The sequence below is a fragment of the Dicentrarchus labrax genome, unplaced genomic scaffold (assembly GCF_905237075.1).
Source record: "Dicentrarchus labrax unplaced genomic scaffold, dlabrax2021, whole genome shotgun sequence".
In the NCBI taxonomy this organism is placed as follows: Eukaryota; Metazoa; Chordata; class Actinopteri; family Moronidae; genus Dicentrarchus; species Dicentrarchus labrax.
In genome coordinates this window covers 15,952,439-15,973,099 of record NW_026136701.1, presented here as the reverse complement: position 1 = coordinate 15,973,099, position 20,661 = coordinate 15,952,439, and the positions used below count along the sequence as shown (strand labels likewise).

Below are 20,661 nucleotides of genomic sequence, written 5' to 3'. Positions count from 1 at the left end.
GCAAAATATGTGACTTGACAAATGACTTAACACCCACCCTTATTTGGAAGCCTCATAAACAATACTGCATTTTTATTATACTTGCACAAAGTCTGTTGAAACATGATGCTGGTGCTTTATTTAAAGGGATGTGAAGTAGGTATGGTTGCAGTACATATTAGCTGAAGCCAGAGACAACTCAATGGATCAGATTATTTTCCCATCTGGACAGTTGTGGAACATCCAGCAATATCAACTTCACAGCTTAGTTCACTCTCCTTCGACTGAAGAAAACAAAAACAAAAGGAAAAATATGCGCAGACTACCATCAAGGAGAGATTTTATAAGCACTAAAAGGTGTTTCAAAGTGTTAGTGTTACAATTTTCAGTTTTTCCTTTTATCCAAATACCAGCAAGTCTGCCGGTAATGTAACAAACGTTCAGAGAATATATCTTAAAGATGCATGTAATCCAGTAGGCCAACACAGCCATAGCATGCCTTAAATATACTTAATATCAGTGCAGTATTAAACTAAGAACAGTTTACCTGATATCCCATCTGGGTTCTTCCACACACAGACGTACATACAACAAACCCTTGATACAGTACAATTATTCACTCACACTGAGCACAGAATCCATACTATCACGACAAACATGGAGACAGCCGAGAGGTAACATGAGCGAACCTGAAAACACAGGAGACAGCCTCCTGCACAGGGGAAAAGGCTTGGATATCGAACTGTTAAGAATGTGTTTTTATGCTAAACCTTCTCCCAGCTGGTTAAAAACATTCTTAAGTACTGGAAATGTATTGCTACACAGTGTTTACTCCATTGAGTATATATATATATATATATATATATATATATATATATATGTACATCATTTATAAATGAATATTAAGCTCAGTTTGAGGATATAGCTATATTTGTGATTCCTTTTGTTATGAATTACAGATGAGACGTGAATTAATTACAGATGATGGTGTCAGTGCAGTTTCAAGAATGAGAATTCGGTAATCAGTCCTTGGAGAGGAGAAGATATTAAAATAGTGACGATGAAGAGTCCAGACTTTGTCTTCTGACAGCTTTCACAGGAGAGAACAGCAGCACAGAGCAGCAGCTTAAACTGCTCAGGTGGTGAACGGCGAGTACACTGAAAGCTATCACTCATTTCACAAAAAACGACTGCCGATATGCATCTATAGGTGAGATGGCGCTCTGTAACATCTGTTTGGATTGGTTTGCTTTGGATCCATCAGCAAAATGAACAATAACTGACCAGTTCCCTTTTTTTCTCCTTTCTTTTTCTTATGAATAAAACAATACAGGATTCCTCATTTTTGTTTCCCACCTCCCAAACATATAAGCTTGCTGGTCATTTCCTGTTTGTGTCAGATGTGTTTTACAGGTCAGAGGTCGGGAAAGCGACTGGGATCTTCTTTGTATTCGGCAGGGATGAAGAAAATAGACTCCTCAAATTCATCATAGCGGAATTCCTGAAATGTGACAGTTGCTGTGATCGTTGGGAAGACGGGGATGTCTGCGAGGGAGAAAACAGAAGAAGAAGAAGAAGAAACGTGTTACATTTGTGATGGTTACTCTCAAGCTCACCCACTCAGGTACACGGTGGAAGGTCGACATACATACCGAGTTTGACTGGAAACCCAGGCGGAAGTTTCATCTGAACAAACTCTCTGAGTTTGTTGAAGTGCTTGAACGGGGCAATGACTTCCAGCACGTTTAGTAACCTGGAGGCAGAGGAAAAATGAGTCAGCAGTTTCAAACACTTTCAGTCTTTTCTTTGCCGATATTTCCCATTAGGTACAGACAACCTCCTCGAAAACTGAACAAGAACAAAAAGGGGATTAGGTCAAACTGCAATTTGACATCTTCAGTGAATAAAGAATCTTTAGTACAGGCTTCATAACATAATAATATATACACTTATCAACAAAGCATGGAATAAAATAGGGGTTTCCAACCGTTTTTAGACCTTTGAGGGAGAAACAATGTCTCCTTCTATTTTACAGTACGTCTAAGAGTTGGAAGTAGTTCAACCAAAGAGTTGTGTACCCCGCTTAGACCGTTCCATTTGAATACATTTTAGTGTTTTACAATAAGAAATATATATTAGCAGCTGTGTGCTGTAAAGAGGCACAGATATGTGGTGGCTGTGGCTCAGAGGCAGAACGGGTCGTCCCCTAATCGAAGGTTGTTGGTTCGATCCCCGGCTCCTCCTGCCACATGTCGAAGTGTCCTTGAGCAAGATACTGAACCCCAAATTGCTCCTGATGCATCAGTGTGTGAATGTGTATGAATGAGTTAGTTTCTGTTTGATGGACTTTGCCGTGAATGTGTGAATGTGTGTGAAAGGGTGAATGTGGCACGTAGTGTGTGCTTTGAGTAGTCGGAAGACTACAAAGGCGCTATACAAGTACAGGTCCATTTACCATTTACCATACTCACAATGAAAACACTAACATTCTGATGTTACACAGGTATAACGTTTACCATCTAAGTTTAGCATGTTAGCATGCTGATAGTGTACCCATCGAACTGATTTGCTAATCAGTTGATAACCCTAGTTACGATTCTTCCTAAGGGCAACATGGATGTCTCCAAATTCCATGGCTATCAATCAGACGAATATTGTTGATTTAACTTAAAACCACAAATGTTAAAGTGAATTTTGAGTGAACAATTAAAATGTGTTGAATTAAAGTAAATCATTTTAAAATCTGTAGCTGAAATGTTAATAATCTTGTGACCCCTACCCCTACGAAATGAATCATTTGTATCCTGATATATCAGCTTTTAACAGAGGGTTTCCTCAGGGTCCACACAAACACTGGCTTTGTAGTTAGAATGAAAACTAAAGGGGCTGAGACTTAAAACCACCGGGTGTACTGGTGTAAAGTACAATAAATTTTTTTCAAGCCTTAGATAATGTGATCTGTAGCAAAACTAAATAATTTCTCTACAATCACTGGCCTCTTTTTGGTGATTAATGACATTAAAGTGAACATTTTAGGAGTAGGAAGTAGAACATATTTTTAACATTAGAAATCATATAATGTGCAGGGAAAAACAAAATCAAATTAAAAAACCATTAGCTATTATAAAGGGTGGGGTTTTATTGCTGCCTCCATTAAGGTTCATTCAGTAGAGGAGATAAAGCAATTTACTACATTAAGCACTGCCTGTAACCCATTACAGGCAAAAACAAAACCACATCCTGTTTGAATCATGCATCCTACTCAGTGTAACATGCCTCTTTCTTACATGATCACATGACTTGTTCTTGGCTGCATGAAATCAAACCTCAGATCAAAAATGCAGTTGATTTTATGTTTCCTGCATATAAGGAAATGTACAGCAGTCACACAGTTTCTTCTCAAGGCAATCAGTGGTCGTTAAAGCTTAAAGTAATATTGTGATTTACATTTTATCCATACATTTTTTTGACAATTCTAATTTCATCATCAGACAAAAACAAAAACAAAAACAAAAAATGAATAACCAGCAGCAGGTCTACATACAGATCATCTTCTATGGGTACACTATCAGGCAGATGTACTGGCAAATATATCAGCATCCAAAAATTGCAGTAATACAACTGCCATCCAGGCCATTTAGAAACACTGTCACCATTACATAGTTTGTCCACCAGAGAGCACTGACAGATTTGTTTTTCATCTACAAAAATAAATCTCTTTTTTTCTGTTTATGTACAAAACAAAACAATATTGGAAATATATCATTATTGGCTTTTTTAAAACTCTATTTAATATATTTCTTAACTCCCTCAAGAACCCTGTACAGGTCCTGAGACAAATGCTACAAGCTTGTGGATGCATGAAGTAAGGCAGTGGTTCTCAACCTGGTATGGGGACCCCCCCAGGGGTCCTTGAGAGTGTCCCCAGAAAATGTGGAATATAAACATTTGTAACTAAATATTATCAGACAGGGATCCTTAAGACTACATCTTATCAAATATGGGTCGATGGTCTGATGTGTATCAATTTTGGGGTCCTTGAGAACCACTGAAGTAAGACATAAGTGTATAGGAAATGAGAGAGAAATAAGTAATTTTCTTCAAACAGCCCAAGCATAGCTAGCAAGGGGGCCTCGCTGAGTTAAAAATAATGCAAACACTGTAATTTTGTTGTCACATGGTGGAGCAGTTGATTTGCAATCATCTCATCAGTGGCTCCCCCACACAATCAGAGAAACCCTTGTGCCTACCTGGCCTAATTATCGGATCCGAATAATTTCTTCTCCACACCACCCTGCTATAAAACCCTGAGTGTATTCACCCAGGATCAATCTGCGCAGAAGACTTTGTAAATAGATCTAAGGAGGAAGGGATGTACTTACGACTCTATGCCTAGAGGGAAATCCTGGCTCATGGCTACATTGGCTTTGAAGTTCTTCTTGCTTTCCTTACACACCAGCTCTCTTCCAAGATGAGGTGGCCTGAAGGGGGGGAAGAGACACAGACAAACACACAAAGACATTGGTTTCATAATCCACGATGGTTCACAAACTCTGCCCTGATTTAACTTCTACTCTAAATCTTTTATTTTGACAAAGACTGATGAAATTGTAGAAAACACAAGATGCTTACTTTCCGTGCTCTGCAGTGATGTACTCTTCCCAAGAAATTGTGTTTGGCGCTGGGGCTGTGAGGGACTGCCTTCTCGCAGGCTGGGCACAGGAAAATATCAGTCAGTGGCATATTCACAGTCCTCAGGGTAACACTGCTATTTACCATTGATGGATGAAGCCAGAACACTGCTTTCCTTCTCTCTCACCTCAAAATTTTGTTCACTGATGCTGCCTCCTTTACTCAAGCTCTCCATGATGGCTTTGTTCCTCAAGATGTCCTCCTCGCTGAGGTGTTCTCGCCGCTTCCGTGACTCTAGCATCAGACCGTTCACTGAATAGAAGTCAGCCAGGAAGTTTCCAACCCTCTCCTGTACAGAAAACAACCAGATGTCGGCGTTTAATTGCGAGTTAACAAATCATTTCCAAAAATACTGCTGATTTCTTAAAATGTGCCACGGCGCAGCCTGAGGGTAGCACTCTACTAACTTTGCAGCTCTTCTTCTCTCATTCTCACAGCAAGACAAATCTCTGTTAAAATTCTATTAAACCACAGTGCAGGGCAATTAGGTACACACGTCTTGTTTTTAACAAACTTGGACTGTGCTGCAAAGGCACCCAGGGGGTTGGGAGTCAGCCAAGGGGTCGTGAGATGATTTACAGGAAAGGAATAAGACGAAACATCAACAATTTTTCCCTTATCCTTTCTGTAATCTTTGATTATTTCTTCTTTCTTTCTAAAAAAACACTTTTAACTCTTCAAGACACTAAAATGGCTCAAATTAAAGAATCTTGGAGGTAAAAAAACACTCTAGCACAACTCACTCTCAATCTCACACACTTATTGAATGCAACATGTGATGAATATTCGAAAGGAGAAGGGGTCATAGGGTCAAACCACTGATCTAAACTGATCTATTCCCATTATTTGTTTGGGAGATATGGATTTGCAGGAGTTACCATGTCATATATTTTAGCTATGCCTCATTTTATAAAACTTTTAGTTTTAGTAATGGTCTGTCCCATAAAACTTACTGTTTTATCCTCTCTGAACAGCCAGCCAATCTGACTGCGAGAGAAAGTGATGGACTTGGTGGACAGAGTTGCAGAATAGACGTCACTGCTCATCAGAATGTCCACCTCTTCTTCAGTCTCCATCTCTGACTCCTGGGGGGAAAGACAGTGATAGTTAGACATTGCTATTCACACTAAAAAGCTGATGACACAATGTGAAACACAAGTCTGCTCATACCACTCACTCACCTCGTGGTGTATTCTTTGGTACACTTTTGCCTCATTGTCCAGAACCACAAAGGACTGGGAGGGTTCAGCATCGCCGTTGAAAATGAAGCTAAGATCTCCGCGCTGACACTTCATATCAGTGAAGTCTATGAGAGTGGTGTCAAGTCTAAATGAGGAGGAAGGAGAGGGAGGGTGTGAAGATTTTTACGTCCTACTTTTCAGATCTAAAAGAAGTCCTCGACCTGGATAACGACCATTTGCTCAGTAAATTAGGTTCTTTCATAGGTACGGCTACAGCCTTAGTTTAGTTAACTTGATAATAATATTTGACTTCCTACCTGATATTAATCCCCTGCTTGTAGATTTTACAAGCATCAGATGGCAGCATCCGGGACAGCAAAGGCACTAACATACAGAAGAGAGTGTGAATAAATTCAACTGTGGCTGATGAAGAAAGTATTTCATAATCTAGGTTTTGCATTGCCTATAAAGAAACAATATTTATCTGTATCTACAATCCTTAATTAAGGCAACAGTTTAACCATCCTGCAACTTTAAAGAACTCAGCAAAGTGATTTTAAATTAAAGCTTCTCTTATACATTATCACGTTATTATGATGTTTGAGAATAGGGCACATAAACAGCGTTTTGTGTGTGAAATATGACAACTCACCCCAGCTCTGAAAGTCCCAATGCAGCTCCAGATAAAAGTCACCAAGCTACGGAAAAGACAAAAACACTAAAAATGATTCAACTGATACATTACAATTTCATGGGTCAGAAGAAAAGTACAGTACAGTGAAGATTTCACATTATGCATTTCAGCTATTAATATGCATTCTCAAGGACAGGCAAGAGTCGTTTATGCAAATGAAAGCCTGCAGACATGTTGAAAATACAGTAAAGTGTCAGCGACAGCCAGTGTGATTCTCACCTCCCTGAGAGCTTTCAGTAGTTTTGGCCTTTTATCCCCCACACTCTCCCTGGACTGCTGCTTTAACTTCCGCAGTATTGCTGTGACTGAGGATGAGAAAGAACTCAGTTACTAGTTACACACAATATACACCTAAACACATATTAAATCTTAACCTTCCAGTTACATACAAGACACCGGTCTAACCGTTTGTCTGCACCAGGGTTTGTGAGATATACAGTTAAGCACAACTAACAATCATTTTCATTATCCATTAATCTGCCATTATTTTTTTAGATTCATCGATTTGTCTATAAAATGTCCAGCAATAGTCCAAAAACCCTAAAATATTTAGTCTTCAAATTAAATAAGAAATGCAGCAAATCCTCACATTGGAGAAGCTGGCACCAAACATTTATGCTTTAAAATGACTTTTCACTCAGTTACCAAAATAGTTTTAGCTGATTCTTTCTGATCGATTCAATGTTGCAGCTCTAGTAAGTGCTCAGTCAGATTTTGCTGCTACTGCATCATTACCCTGCTGCAACTATAACTCCTTTAAAAGAAGTATGATTTTTCATACATATATTTTCATTAGATCAGCTAAAGTCATTGTCTCGCGCAGTGCAGCTCTCTCTCTCGGTCACAAACTGACCAGCAACCACTGAATAATACCGGATGGACCTCAGACGTATCCTGGTTATCTTGACCAGGGGGAAACACTGGACTGAGAGCGGACGTGACCGAGGCACAAACTGCTGATGAGGCACTTGCTGCCCTCAGGCAGCTCATCATTGCACACACAGACAACCAGGGAGCGAGCTGCTGACGCAATGTGCACATGTGTAAAAGTGAAAGGTGATGACAGATGACAAGACTGCAGTGTTTCATGAAAAGCTGTAACCCGCACACATTATTCTCCATTTGTCTCACTCCGATAGCCAGCTGTGTGCTGCATGTTATTAAACCTAAAATCGAAATCTAAATAATGCAGTGCTTTTCTTTGCATGTCCTTGTCCATGTCCTGATGCTGTGAATGTACCCAGCCCCCTCCCTGCCTCCCCTTCACCCTTAAGAATGACGTGACCTTCTCAAAGCAAAACTCCTGGTCCCAGTCCCAAGCCAGCCTGCCACAGCCGGCACGGAGAGTCGGGGCGCATACTAACAAGGTTGAGGGTCATTTCTCAAACTACCGAGCCTCACAGGCTGTGTAAGAACAGGATGCTGCTAATTCACTGTCAGCTTATCTACACAGCGCTAACATCAATGTGTCACCTTGGCTTTGTCACAAAAACAGAGAGAAATTATTTAGTATATAGACCCTTTACCAAACACTTAGCCCGGCCATTATTTTTTCTTTTATCTTTAGTCAAGTGTGCAAAATTAACACCACATCTACAAAAAAGGACAGAGCACTGAATTCATCCCAAAGGCATTAGCTGGTGCCTTTCACGTGTCATTTGACTCTTTTTCACTGGATGTCAGATCTGAAAGCAGTTGCATCAATAAGCAGAGGAGTGACCGGAGCTCAGGGCTTCCTAACACTAAGTCCTCATTCAGGCTACGTTCCAACCCATCTGGATGACGAGTGCTCAGAGAAAATCTCCACCTCTAGCTTTTAGCTGGACCGACCAGACAGCAGCCGCCTTTAAACAATTAAATGACTCATAAAAAGGTTCCTCAAACACTCACACCACCGACAGTATTTAGCCCCCTTTGCCTGGTCCCCACAATTTGTAAAGAATGAAAAAGGATTAAATTTTAATTTCTCAGTGACGTAGACATTATTAACCTTAATACTGTAGTACTGTTTAGGATTTATCGGTTGATATGAAAAACTAAAATGCTCTTTATTATGCCATTTTGAGATTTTCTCTGCAAGGTCACTTGGTTCCAGCTGTGGGCAATACAACAGATTTTGTCCCACATATGACAGCAGAAACTCTGGGTTAATTGTAAAAAAAAAACTCAGAGAAGCAAAGCTTGTACAGAGGTATCCAAGAAGTCTCTAAACAGTATACACCTCGAGGAAATGTTTCTGCAAAGCAAATACTCTGGAGATTTTGTATTGTATTACATTAACTATGAGAAAAAATGAAACCACAACTTCCCTTTTTCATTAGGAGAACATCATATCAGTCAGTGTATCAGTGTTGGCAATACAAAGAAGCAGAGCAAGTCAACCAAATATGATACTTCCTGAACAGACTACAACCATCAAGCTGACATTTACCAACACTGCTACAATATTAGCATTCATGCAGAAAGTCATTCCAGATGTCAGACTGACTGTCTAACCGACAAATGGTGACTAAAGCAAACATCATGAAGCTGTTATAAATCCATACAGCCGTCAGACAGGCAGCACTCAACCTAAATGTTGTAACGACAAGTGTATGATTGCAGGTACGCCACTGAGAGTTCCATAAACACATGCAAATATGAAAACCCCGGGACAGCAGACAGCTATTCAGAGCAGTGCAGACACTTACTCATTTGCCTGTCGCCGTAGCTGATGGCTTCTGCTAGAGGGCTCCATCCCTGTGCGTTCTTTATCTTTACAGGAGCGTTATGGGCCAGAAGCAGGAGGGCACACTCTGAAAGAAAAACACAAAAACTTATCATTAAGGACAAATTTGATTATGTCTATATAATAGTCAATTCTGTATATTGTCATCACTTTTCTTGCAGCCATTCCAAACATAACTGTGTAACAGAGTCTAGATAATTCATTTTTTAAATATATATATATATTTAAGTTATATCTTTATTTTAAGACTACTGATCTGAACTGAGATTTTGAATAGAGGGTGCTGTGTGTTTTACAGATTGTTAAGCCCTGTGAGGCAAATTTTGGGCTATATGTATAACCGAACTGACTATTCTGCTTTGCAAACCCAAGTATAAATGTCCTTATGAATTAGCCGCTACTATATAATACCCACTGTATGTTATCCCAGCACGGCAGAGGTCAGATAAGACATGATGAGTGCAGCAAGAAAAAAAAAGCAAAGAGAACTGAGTTGCTTTTAAAAAAGGGCTTTTAATGAGGATGCCGATTACTCTCTCCAATAAAGCCACATTATGGCAGATGCACGACCATCACAGCACATCAGATTTAGTGTAATTTAATTTCCTGGGCTCAAAACAAGGCTGGTAGATAACCCTCTGAGAAGCTTTTTGTTCATTTTGGTTAATCCCATGTATGCCAATAAGCTGCTAAAATAAAACGAGTTGAACACATTTTATGAGCTTTACCTTTGTGGCCCAGCATCACAGCCAGGTGAAGGGGCGTGTTTCCTGAAAGAGAGACATATTTGATGATCTCCTGAGTACACGCAAAAATGAACATCAATAATTCAAACCTGATCAAAGATACCTATAAACGCCATGCATTTGAACTGTTAAGGTAATAGCACAAAGCTTACCATGCACGTCTTTCTGGGAGATGCTATGGGTCCTGATGAGAGAGGAGAGCCGGCGCACATCTGCCTTGAACACACACTCGTGAACGGGGAACTCCAGGTCCTCACTGGTCAGGATAATCGGGTTCTTGTTGTTATCATTGACCACTGTGCCAATTGATGATGAATTCCCGTTGATGTTGTTCGCATTGAGCTGCTGTTGCTGCTTCTGAAAAGCCTTGTTGGATTTAAAATGGTTACTGGTTCCGTTAGGGATAGTCCCGTTTGGGGTTTCATCGTACGTGTCCATTATCTCTTCATTTTTGTTCGGTTTGTTGTGGTCCTTTCGCATGGTGCGTATCTTCTCACCTGTCATGATGACTACCGTACGTTACCAGGCTAACGTTAACTGAAGATGTGGCAAAAAAATAAATTAAATTAAATTAAAATCTGGTAGCGGATGAACACAATTCGCCAATATGATTTTCAAATGAGCTTTTTTTGGCTATTAAAGCCAGCAGCGACGCGTTGTCTCGCAGCTGGTTGCTCTCTGATGTTCACAATAACGTTACACCTGCTGTTAGCTCCCAGCAGAAACCTTAGCTAGCTAGCCCCACAATAAAAAAATAAAATAAATGAATACGGAGGGTGCGGCGATGAAAACACAAAATAATACTACACACAACAACACACACACACGCACTAAATCAACACACGTCTAAGAATAAGCCCGGAGATGAGACGACTACATCGTTGGCCCTTCTGCTGCTTCCTAGGTAAACCTTTCAGAGCGGGAGCGGTTCGGTTGCTTTGCGGTAAAGATTCATGCGGGCTGGGACCGCACAATGAGCCAGCTCAGCTAACGTCTTGGCTTAAATCTCGCGATACTATTCCGCAAACCGACTCAACGCGAGTTCGCGCTTTACGTCATTTATACGAGACGCAGCTTCACTCCATCGCAGGCAAACAAGCTGCGTTGTTTTGAAGAATGGCGACCTCTAAGAAGGGGAAGAAAGTTGTAAATCAGGAGGAACTTCGGCGCTTGATGAGAGAGAAACAAAGGCAAACAACGGACAAGAAGCGCGTCGAGTCTCCTTTCGCTAAATACAACAGTCTGGGTCATCTCAGCTGCGTCCTGTGCAATGTGCAGGTGAAGTCGGAACTGCTGTGGCCAGCTCATGTTCTGGGGAAGCAGCACAAAGAGAAAGTTGCAGAGCTGAAGGAAGCGAAGAGTCAACCGGTAACACCGCAGAGTCAACCAGCAAAGAGGAAAGCTCCCGACAACGACGACGTAAACGGGAAAAAGGCGAAACCGTCCTCGGCTGCGGGCCAGTCTGCGTCAGGACTGCCGGGAGACTTCTTTGAGAAACCCGCCGAAAAGCAAGCTGTGCATGCTCAAAAGTCTGCGGGTCTGAGTCTGTTGGCTGGAGTTTATGATGAGGACGACGCTGATGCAGAAGATGCCGCAGAGGAAGGTCAGGCAGGGAGCACAAACCCCCCTCCTCAAAAGGGTGAAGCTGCAGGGCTGCCAAGTGATTTCTTTGACAGCTCCATCCCATCCACACCCGCCATCTCCCACTCAGGATCCATCCTCAAAGCAGAAGTGCAGGAGAAAAGCACAGAGAAGAAAGATAACACAGCCGAGGCACTGCCGGAGGGCTTCTTCGATGATCCCGTAAGAGATGCCAAAGTGCGCAAAGTCGACGCCCCCAAAGATCAGATGGACAAGGAGTGGGAAGAGTTTCAAAAGGAGATCCGACAGGTGAACACGAAATCAGAGGCCATCGTGGCGGAGGACGACGAGGAGGGTCGCCTTGAACGTCAGATTGATGAAATCGATGAACAAATTGAGTGCTACAAGAGGGTGGAGGTACTGAGAGACAAGCGGGATGTGGTGAAGAGCAAGCCTCTGCGCAGGAAGGATGAACATATGGAGACAGATGCCAGCCATGAGGAGGAGGAGGAGGAAGAGGAGGATGAAGAAGAGCTGCTGGGGCTTTTGTCCCGGGACTGGAGGGCTAAAGGGGCTCTGGCCTAAGTTTCTGTAAAGCTCATCATATCAGTGAGAAAGAAGCCATGTGTGACTGACCTGAGTTTTGTCCAGAATGCTGATATAAACAGGTCTAAAGAGGAGGATTGTTTTTGTCTGTCAGCAACTGTAAATATGTTTTGTCTTTACCACATCATTTGTATATTTCAGACAGGTTTAAATGTGATGCAACGGTGAAAAAACATTGGAAGATAAAGTTTCTCAGTTCATGACTTAAAACACCAGATGGACCACAAATCAAACCTTTTTAATTGTGTGTTTTATTCATTGGTGCTCACACAAAAACACATTCATAAAATCCCCCATGTACAGTAGCAGCATGGATCAAAAATCTATGTCATGATGGCCAAAGCTGTTACATTTCGAGCTCAACTAACAAATTGTCCTGCAAAAACAAGTAGTCGACTATGTTAGGTTTATAAATAATCGGTTCATGTTACATTATAAGCAACATGCAAAGCACAACAGATTTTTTAAAAAATGTACAAGGTTGAGAGTAAGACCGTAAAGTAAATTTTACCAACCCGACCCTTCACGAGATAATTTGTTTTGAATACATTTTTACATAATACAGCAATATTTGAGTATGACAAATCTGTTATGTAAATACACCGTTATTAGGCCCATAAAAATGGAATAAAATGAATCAAGTAAAGAGTGATGTCAGTGCTTCTTATACTACCTGTTACACATTGTGAGCTAGGTGTGCCTTCTGTCTACTGCATCTTTTACCAAGCAATATCTATGTCATTTTGTTATTGCTACATATGCCTCACGAGTTACCACTTCAAAATTCTTTCTGAATGATTCAAAGTGTTCATAGCCCTTCGGAACTTGTAGAACTGAAAACCGCAAAAATACAGATTAATGTACAGATGGACTAAACACACGACTCCAATCAAAACGTAGCAACTAACTGAAGATAAATGAGGGGAAGAAAACAGTGAACAGAAAAAAAAAAATCTGAAACTTGTTTATCTTAGGAAAGAGCACACATTAAGTCCTCACTCTAATGCTCCCATTGCTTGCTCTTAAGTTAGGAATTCATCTAAAAACTCACAAAAAATGTTTCTAGTAGTCATTTGTAAACATTCATAAAATTCTATCTCAGGTCCTGTAAATAAGGTTCAGGTGAGTTGTACCAGGTGTTTGTGTTAATGGTTGGGGACATCTGCAATGGACTAACAATTACAGCCTCTGGAGAAGCTAAATACACACACACACACATAAAAAGTTACATCAAGAGGAGACAAATTGGTTGGAAAAAAACTAAACCAAACAAAAACACAGGTGCAGGAAACCAGCAAGTCAGAGAATTGAAGGTGGGAAACAGGATTCAAAATAATTCACAACACCTATTTCCACGGTTTATTTCACATTAACCATGGAATTCGCTAAAATAAGAGCTGAATATTCTGCATACAGGTACTCATGTAGATTAACTTTAAAATTTAAGCTCATGTTTTGTGAAAGAGGTTGTGTTGAAATGGGCAGGGGAAGGGGGGAGTGAGTAGGGGGCATGCCAGCGCCATTGTTCCACAATCAGTATGATAAATATTCAGTTCACAAAAAGTGCAGCAATTACTGAAAAGGGTCGGGATGTCCGAACCCCCAGACCCCGCTGGGTATTCAATACTGTTCACTGCTGTCAGTGATAATGTGCTCACAAACCTACAGCAGCTCTCAGCTCCATCAGGGAGTACCTCTGGTCCCTGTCATTGTCAAAACACTCCATGGTACGAGCACTGGGAGTGGATGTTCCAAATACTTTACTCAGGCCATGGTAGGTCAATCCAAGTGAATTACGTCCAATCTCGGCCTGCTGGAAGATGTCTTCCAAGTCTGTGAAAAGCATAGTTTTATTCAGAAACATTCAAGTTTGTCTATGAGGGCAAAACTTAAAATATCCATACTATTGACAATACAGTTTGGAGCCTTTAAAGAAATAGTTCAGCATTTTTTAAAATACACTTATTCGCTTTCTTGCAGATAAATTGATACCACGCTCATGTCTGTTGAATATGAAGCTACAGCTTAGCTGCTGTTTTAAGATTTATAGTTGTACGTAGGCTCTGTGTCGAGCCTACGCAAGTGACCTTCGCCGTTATGAGGATTTATACTTGCTCTGCAAATAACACCACCAAAACGCCAGTTGGCGGTGGGGTTTCTATGCCACTGTGTTGAGTTTCGTTGTCTACTTCAAACAATGGCGACTGAAACTCTCCCATGTCTCTCCTCAATCTTTCATGTGCTTTCCTTGTTTCCTGAAGACCGACAATAGCATGTCATGCAGCAAGGCAGCGTCCCCGTGTGCCTGTTTGTCTGTGTGAGGACACACTTGCAGAGGGATTCTCAAACAGCATTATTAACTCATCCGGGTTTTTGCCTGAGTCGCCTCTCATTCTCAGACAATGCACACACACTAAGCGGAGCGATCACAATTGTAGCCGCAAAGCGTAGTTACATTCCTGGAGACTGGAAATGGAGCAAACATCTAGCCTTTAAACATCTAATTTATCAGTACAAGAGATGAAATTTACAAACGCTGCTTTTTTGTGCCAAGTATTTCTTGGCTTGGATCAGTAACTCTCGTCGTCACTGTGCAACCAGTGGAGACTTCATATATTATAGCCAAATATTTACTGAACAGGCATTAGAGCGGTTCAGATCTTGATAAGAAAGCAAATGTGTGTATTTTCTCAAACTGTTCCTTTAATGAATGCTGAGATATACAACTCTGGAGAAGTAGTAAAGCACCTTTCAGAGAACGGACACCAGGCAGGATCACACTCTTTGGGCATCCTGTCCCTGCATTTCTCTTAATGCGGTTTGGAGTTAAGAAGCGTGGACGTCTGCTTGTCTGAGGCTCTGTCAGTGGTGTGGATATCTCTGTGATAATAAAGGAGAAAAAAACATTAAAACGTAACACAAGGCAAATAAAACCACTGTAGTAATACTGCTTTATCCTACACTGTACCTAGTATATCCCCAGGTGTTGTTTTGGTTGTAGTAGCTTCGTTCACCCCCTCAGTTACAGGACTTTTACTGGTGGTTGGCAGTTGAGCTGCTGCGTCATTGTCCTTTGACTGTGAAGCAGATTAAAGATGAAATGTAAAATGGATTAAGCTGTCTTTTACTCTTTAGGCCACAGATTCCCAACTAGGGTACTTCTGCAGTTGCTCTGGGATACGTGGAAGGATTGTAGAGTAGCTCAACTCATTTGAATAAAAAAAAATCCCATTCAGCATGAAAACAAGGTAGCATGCAGAGATGTTGAAACTAGTTAGTTTAATAGCTAAAGGTAATGGAGAATGGTTGAAATAGATGTTAAAAAAGAACCTGATCACAATTGCGCAAAGGCTGAACTTTTACAAAGCAGAAGTGTGGTGCTTCATATGACTCACACTTTGCTTTGATCCGTTCTCTAATGACGACACTCTCTGCTGAAGATCTGCAACTGTAGAAAGGAGGACGTGGATCTGCTCATCCGCCTGTGTATGGTGCAGCTCCTCTGTCTTGTTTGCCTCACTCACAGCTTTTCTCAGGTCTGTTATGTCCTATGACAAAAAAAAGAAAAGAAATCAATGTAAACAATCTTGCAAAACTGCTGTTTTATGAGATTTCAACACATTTGTAAGAGCTGTGTGCACCCAGTTTCTCACACAAAAGCAGCACATAAAGAAAATCAATTGTGAGTTAAATGAATAGAGGTTTATATGTGCAATCAGGTCCTGTCAGATCAGTCTCCTGGGAGGTTAAGCAGGTAGACTTGAGACCTACAGTACCAGCCAATCAGAACTGCTGCCACCAGCTGGATGGATATAACCATTAACTCCATTCAAATAAGCAAAGGCCTGTCATGGACCAGCTGGCAATTGCAGCTGGTTGCATCTGTACCTCAAAATCCAAAGACTATGGAGATCTAAGCCAGCTCGCAATACATCAATGACCATATAATTATTGAGGTCACTGCATAAAAACAAATATGTAAAAGTGTGATTATTTTCTTATCATCATTTGCCATCCTATTCTGCTTTAAAAAAATAAAGTGGGGAAAAAATATTCTGCAGTTGTCTTTGACCTAGTTTTACTCAGCAAACTAAAGCATCTAAGCTCCCAAAATAGATTGGCACTTGTATCATGTATTATGAATGAAAAGCCAACGCATGGCTCCAAGAAATGACAGGACCTTCTTAACCCAACGACTCTTTCAATGTAAGCCTGACAAGAACTGTGAAAACATCCATGCATGCTGGGTAAACAAATAAACAAATGAATCTGGCAGTGACAAAGTTCGCCACGGGTTCTTGTTTGAATTCGTGCCACAGTTAAGCAGATCAACCCGACGTTTCATCAACAGAATCATCTTGGCCGCGTGTAAGTAGATTTGCCTCAGTTCTGAGTGAGACAAATATACTAAGACACCACTGCAGCTAGGAACTGAGAGGGAGTATATTAGACACTGGCGCCGTGAAGTTATTCAACTAATTCACTTAAGCAAAATGTACTGTTAACAGATTTTAAGTAAACACGCTCTCCATACATTCATACATAAATAATGAATGAGAAAAGCAGCCGCCAGCAACATTTGCACTGACCGTAGAGATGTAAATAAAAAAAGACAAGCTGTCACACAAAATAAGTGAAATCCAACCTCGACTTTGACTCATGAAAAATCCATCGGCTTTGCTCAAGTGAAATACTAGAGCTTGTCGCCCTATGCTATTTACGAAGGGACACAGCTTCAAACTCTTCTGTGATGTTTGTCGGCTGCCCAAAACACTGTATCGACAGTTCAGTAGTTTAGCATACAGCTTGAAAAATCATTCTGAAAGGTAAGGCTTATTTTATCTGGCCTTGCAGAGTAACTGTTGTGTACTTTAACATTTTGTTTACACCAAGTTTGTGTACATTTACTTGTCTCAGAATGACTCAACAGTTGTGACTAGTGTTCAGTGTGATAAGTACTGTTTGCAGTGAAAGGCAGGATAGTCTATTAGAATAAAGATTAGAATTAAGCCAACAGACAAAAACACATATAAACAACGAAAGATCTAAACAAAAGAAGGAAAACTGAGACTTGTGCAAGCGAAAGCCTAAACAATGATCTCAAAGTAAGCATGAAGATTCCTATTTGGAGCGTTTAGGTTTGCACGGCCAGATATCCAATTCAATCTGAACATGTTATCATACCAACTGTCAAAATAAGAAAGTATTTCAAATGTTACTGGCTTGAAGTTACCATTGTCTGCTTCAAGTCGTCATCTTTCTTCTGATTTTCAAGAGCAGCCTGGATAGTCTTCACATCGTGCTGCACACTCGTTAGTGTGCTGCCAATTGTAGCAACACTCTAGAAAAGATAAACACTCTGAGAGGTTAGTTATGAACATAGTACAAAATAATAGAACATTAAAAGATTCTCAACCAAATTTCTCTTTTAAATACATTTTTCTTTGCCTTTACCTTTTGAAGCTCTTCAACTGTGTTGGGAAGGCTGATTAAATCAGCTGCTGATTTCAAGTTGGCCTTCAAATGGTTTACAGCAGAATCCAGCAAACTGATCTACAGGAGTAAAATGACACACCACCTTCAGTTATATGTCTAAGACAGAATTATTAATTTATTAAGTCACATTTTTTATTTATTTCAATTCTAGAGGAGGTTGTTAAGTAAAAATGCTGCATATTTTACTTGTTTACAAACTTAAGATAAGATCTTTAGAACTGTATTTGTCCTGAGGGAAACTGTTGTGCAGCAGGAGCAGTACAAAGCTGTCTGTTTTTAAAATACTGTATGTGAAACTGATACCAGTGTTTAGTTGTCACAACCAGCAAGTCGTCTGTTACCAGCTATAGTTCTCATTTCAGAATAAGAATAATCTTGAACAGAGAGTAAGAAGATCTAGCGACACAAAGAAAAATGCATACTTGCTCAGCTCGTATTCTAGTACTCTAATTGCTGAAAGGTAAGGAGACTTTGTTCACTGCATTTGGTCTACACTGTTGTTGCAGCATTCTTAGTTTGTGCAGCATTACCTTAGTATGCAAGTTAATGCCAAGAAAAAAATGTCTGTGCTTACTATTACCGTTGGAATTTTTTTTTTTGTATTACTACTGTAACACAATTCTTAGTTAGACCAACACTGAAACTCTAGATATTCTCCAACACTGAGCTCTGGTTACTGTTGGTACTGATAGTGTGAACGTTAACGTGGCTTCAAAACCTCTGAGTGATGAAAACAACTGACCTTTCTGTTCATTTCTGTTAAGTTAGACCAGAGCTTGCTCAACCCCTTGTCCCCGTTTTCAATGTCATCAAGCTTTCTCTCCTTGTTTTTCAGGTCCTCACTTAGTTTCGGTATTTCACTTGATGAGACCTTCTGGCTGGATTCCACTGTTACAAACACATTACAATATGTTAAAGACAAAGGAATGGATCGCTGTGCAACTGGGATATAACAGGTTTATGTTTCCAAGGTGCAGTGAGCTTTTTATGAGCATCACAAGGTGTGTGCATGAGTGACAGTGAGTCTTACTGCTGCGCAGCTTTTCTTTCATTGCATCTAGATCTTCTTTCAAAGCAATCTGCATCCATATGAGTCCAGCACAGGCCATAACGCAGGCAGCCAGTATGATGAACAGAAACAAGGGGTAGCACACATTGCAGCACTGCGTGTAGCTTCTTCTGTGAAGGGAAGAAACATGGTAATGTTAGACATTACAACTGCACGGCCTCTTTCATTATTAAAGAAGAAGATATTTTCAGAAGACTGCATGCTCTGTCATGGGAATTATAAGGATTACTGAAAAATGTTGGCGCTTCAACATATGAGCTGCTAGAATATTATATCATCATATCAATCACACTCAATGCTGAATGTAGTATTGATTATTTCTAATTTGGCATCAAGTTACAGAAAAAAGCCTAACTGTCTTCTTAATGTGCAAGATATGTCATTCTTTGCTTTAATCTGAGCACAGATGAAGAGCAACTGGATTTATATGGCAATATTTATATTTATCTTTTAAACGCTGCACAATGAAACTACATTGACTACAATATAGGTCATGTACACCAGGGGCAGAGGAACATGGGCTTTCAGTCTCAGAGCGTATGTTGCTGAAGAACACAATCTCTGATTCAAGATTTAAGATGTTTCACTGTAATTCTTCAGCACATTTAAGTGAAGAATAAAAGTACTCTGGTTTCAATGTGCTGACAAGCCAATACTCTTTACAATGGCAATACAGTAATATACAGAGAAAAACAATCAACAATAAAATAAAACACAATTAAACCATATTTTAAATCACAGTCATGGCAGATATACTGAATTCACACAGTTGATGGGAGGTCACTGTTGTTCCTTTTTTTTTTTTTGTTCTTACACAAACACTTCCGTTTAGATGCTATTCAATTGGCATCTATACAAGACATACAAAAAAGAAACCACACCGACAACAGATACCACAACAACAAACACAGAATACAACACATCTTACACAACAACAACAACAACAACAACCCATAACTATCATAGAAGAGGCTGTTGTTGTTAAAGCCAATTCTTTTAACCATCTTAACCAGTTTACTTTCACTTGATATTCGGAAATTGAACGACAGCAAAAACAACAACAACACAAACCACAAAACGTTACTTAACTTATTACTTACTTCCCAAAGTTAGCTCCGCTGCTCAGGTTGTTGAACTCGTCGTCGTCCGAGCTCGAGTCGGACTCTGAGTCCGGCGGCTCGGTTCGGAGAAGTCGGTGACCGGACCCCTTTTTGGTCTTCTTTCTCTTGCTGTCCCCGAGTCCGATCAGGGCATTTAACTCCTTCCTCTTCTTCATCTTCTTCTGGGGGGTCAGCGAACCCGCCGAGCCCGATTTAAAACCGACTAAATCCAAAGTTTTGTCCAGTTTGGTGGATGTTGTCGTTTATGTAGCAGCTAAGCTAACCTAATGTTGTCTTGCTAGCTTGGATTTCAACCACGCAAGGTTGCTGACGGATAAACACATCGGACTTTTCCGGTTGGTTGCCTTGTTTACGTACACGTAATATACAAAAACGTTCAACAGCCGATCGGTATAACGTTACTCGACCCCAAAAAGGGCTTCTCTAAAACAACTTTTCCCACTAGCTGCCGGTTTATCACACATAGCATACATTAGCTAACCCAGCTAGCATCTGACACCTTGCTAACGGTAGCTAACAAGGGCTGGCTTTCGTTACTGTGCTACCACATCATCTCAGCAAGGTTTAAAAAAATACCTCGACGGCGCTTATTTTAGAAACAAAAAAAGGAGAAACAAAGTATTTGTATTGACAAACAAAAATAAAACCTGTGTGTGTTATAAAAGTCTAAATGTGCCGCACTGTATTTCCAGCGATCTGTCCTGGTTGCCTGTATTGTTTGGGCAGGGCGTGCGAGTAACCTCACAGCTGATTGGTGCAAACAGCAGC

General features: G+C 40.5%; 3 protein-coding genes across 3 annotated transcripts; 1 reads left to right on the top strand and 2 right to left on the bottom strand.

Annotated features, from left to right (window-relative positions):
• Positions 1 to 95: 95 nt before the first annotated feature.
• LOC127369282 (ankyrin repeat domain-containing protein 13C) lies at positions 96 to 11,004 on the bottom strand. The gene is made up of 13 exons (XM_051410499.1): positions 10,173 to 11,004; positions 10,003 to 10,044; positions 9,237 to 9,341; positions 6,766 to 6,851; positions 6,505 to 6,550; positions 6,170 to 6,236; positions 5,853 to 5,997; positions 5,625 to 5,756; positions 4,799 to 4,960; positions 4,612 to 4,691; positions 4,362 to 4,460; positions 1,632 to 1,732; positions 96 to 1,524 (listed from the first exon to the last, which is right to left on the bottom strand). The coding sequence occupies exons 1-13, from the start codon at positions 10,522 to 10,524 to the stop codon at positions 1,394 to 1,396; spliced, it is 1,548 nt and encodes a 515-aa protein (XP_051266459.1). The 5' UTR covers positions 10,525 to 11,004; the 3' UTR covers positions 96 to 1,393.
• A 66-nt stretch (positions 11,005 to 11,070) lies between these two features.
• On the top strand, positions 11,071 to 12,853 carry znf830 (zinc finger protein 830). Its single transcript, XM_051410553.1, has one exon. The coding sequence runs from the start codon at positions 11,137 to 11,139 to the stop codon at positions 12,184 to 12,186; it is 1,050 nt and encodes a 349-aa protein (XP_051266513.1). The 5' UTR covers positions 11,071 to 11,136; the 3' UTR covers positions 12,187 to 12,853.
• On the bottom strand, positions 12,441 to 20,625 carry efcab14 (EF-hand calcium binding domain 14). The gene is made up of 9 exons (XM_051410541.1): positions 19,873 to 20,625; positions 18,734 to 18,882; positions 18,446 to 18,591; positions 17,662 to 17,760; positions 17,441 to 17,548; positions 15,603 to 15,755; positions 15,176 to 15,284; positions 14,956 to 15,087; positions 12,441 to 14,040 (listed from the first exon to the last, which is right to left on the bottom strand). The coding sequence occupies exons 1-9, from the start codon at positions 20,046 to 20,048 to the stop codon at positions 13,862 to 13,864; spliced, it is 1,251 nt and encodes a 416-aa protein (XP_051266501.1). The 5' UTR covers positions 20,049 to 20,625; the 3' UTR covers positions 12,441 to 13,861.
• Positions 20,626 to 20,661: the final 36 nt, after the last annotated feature.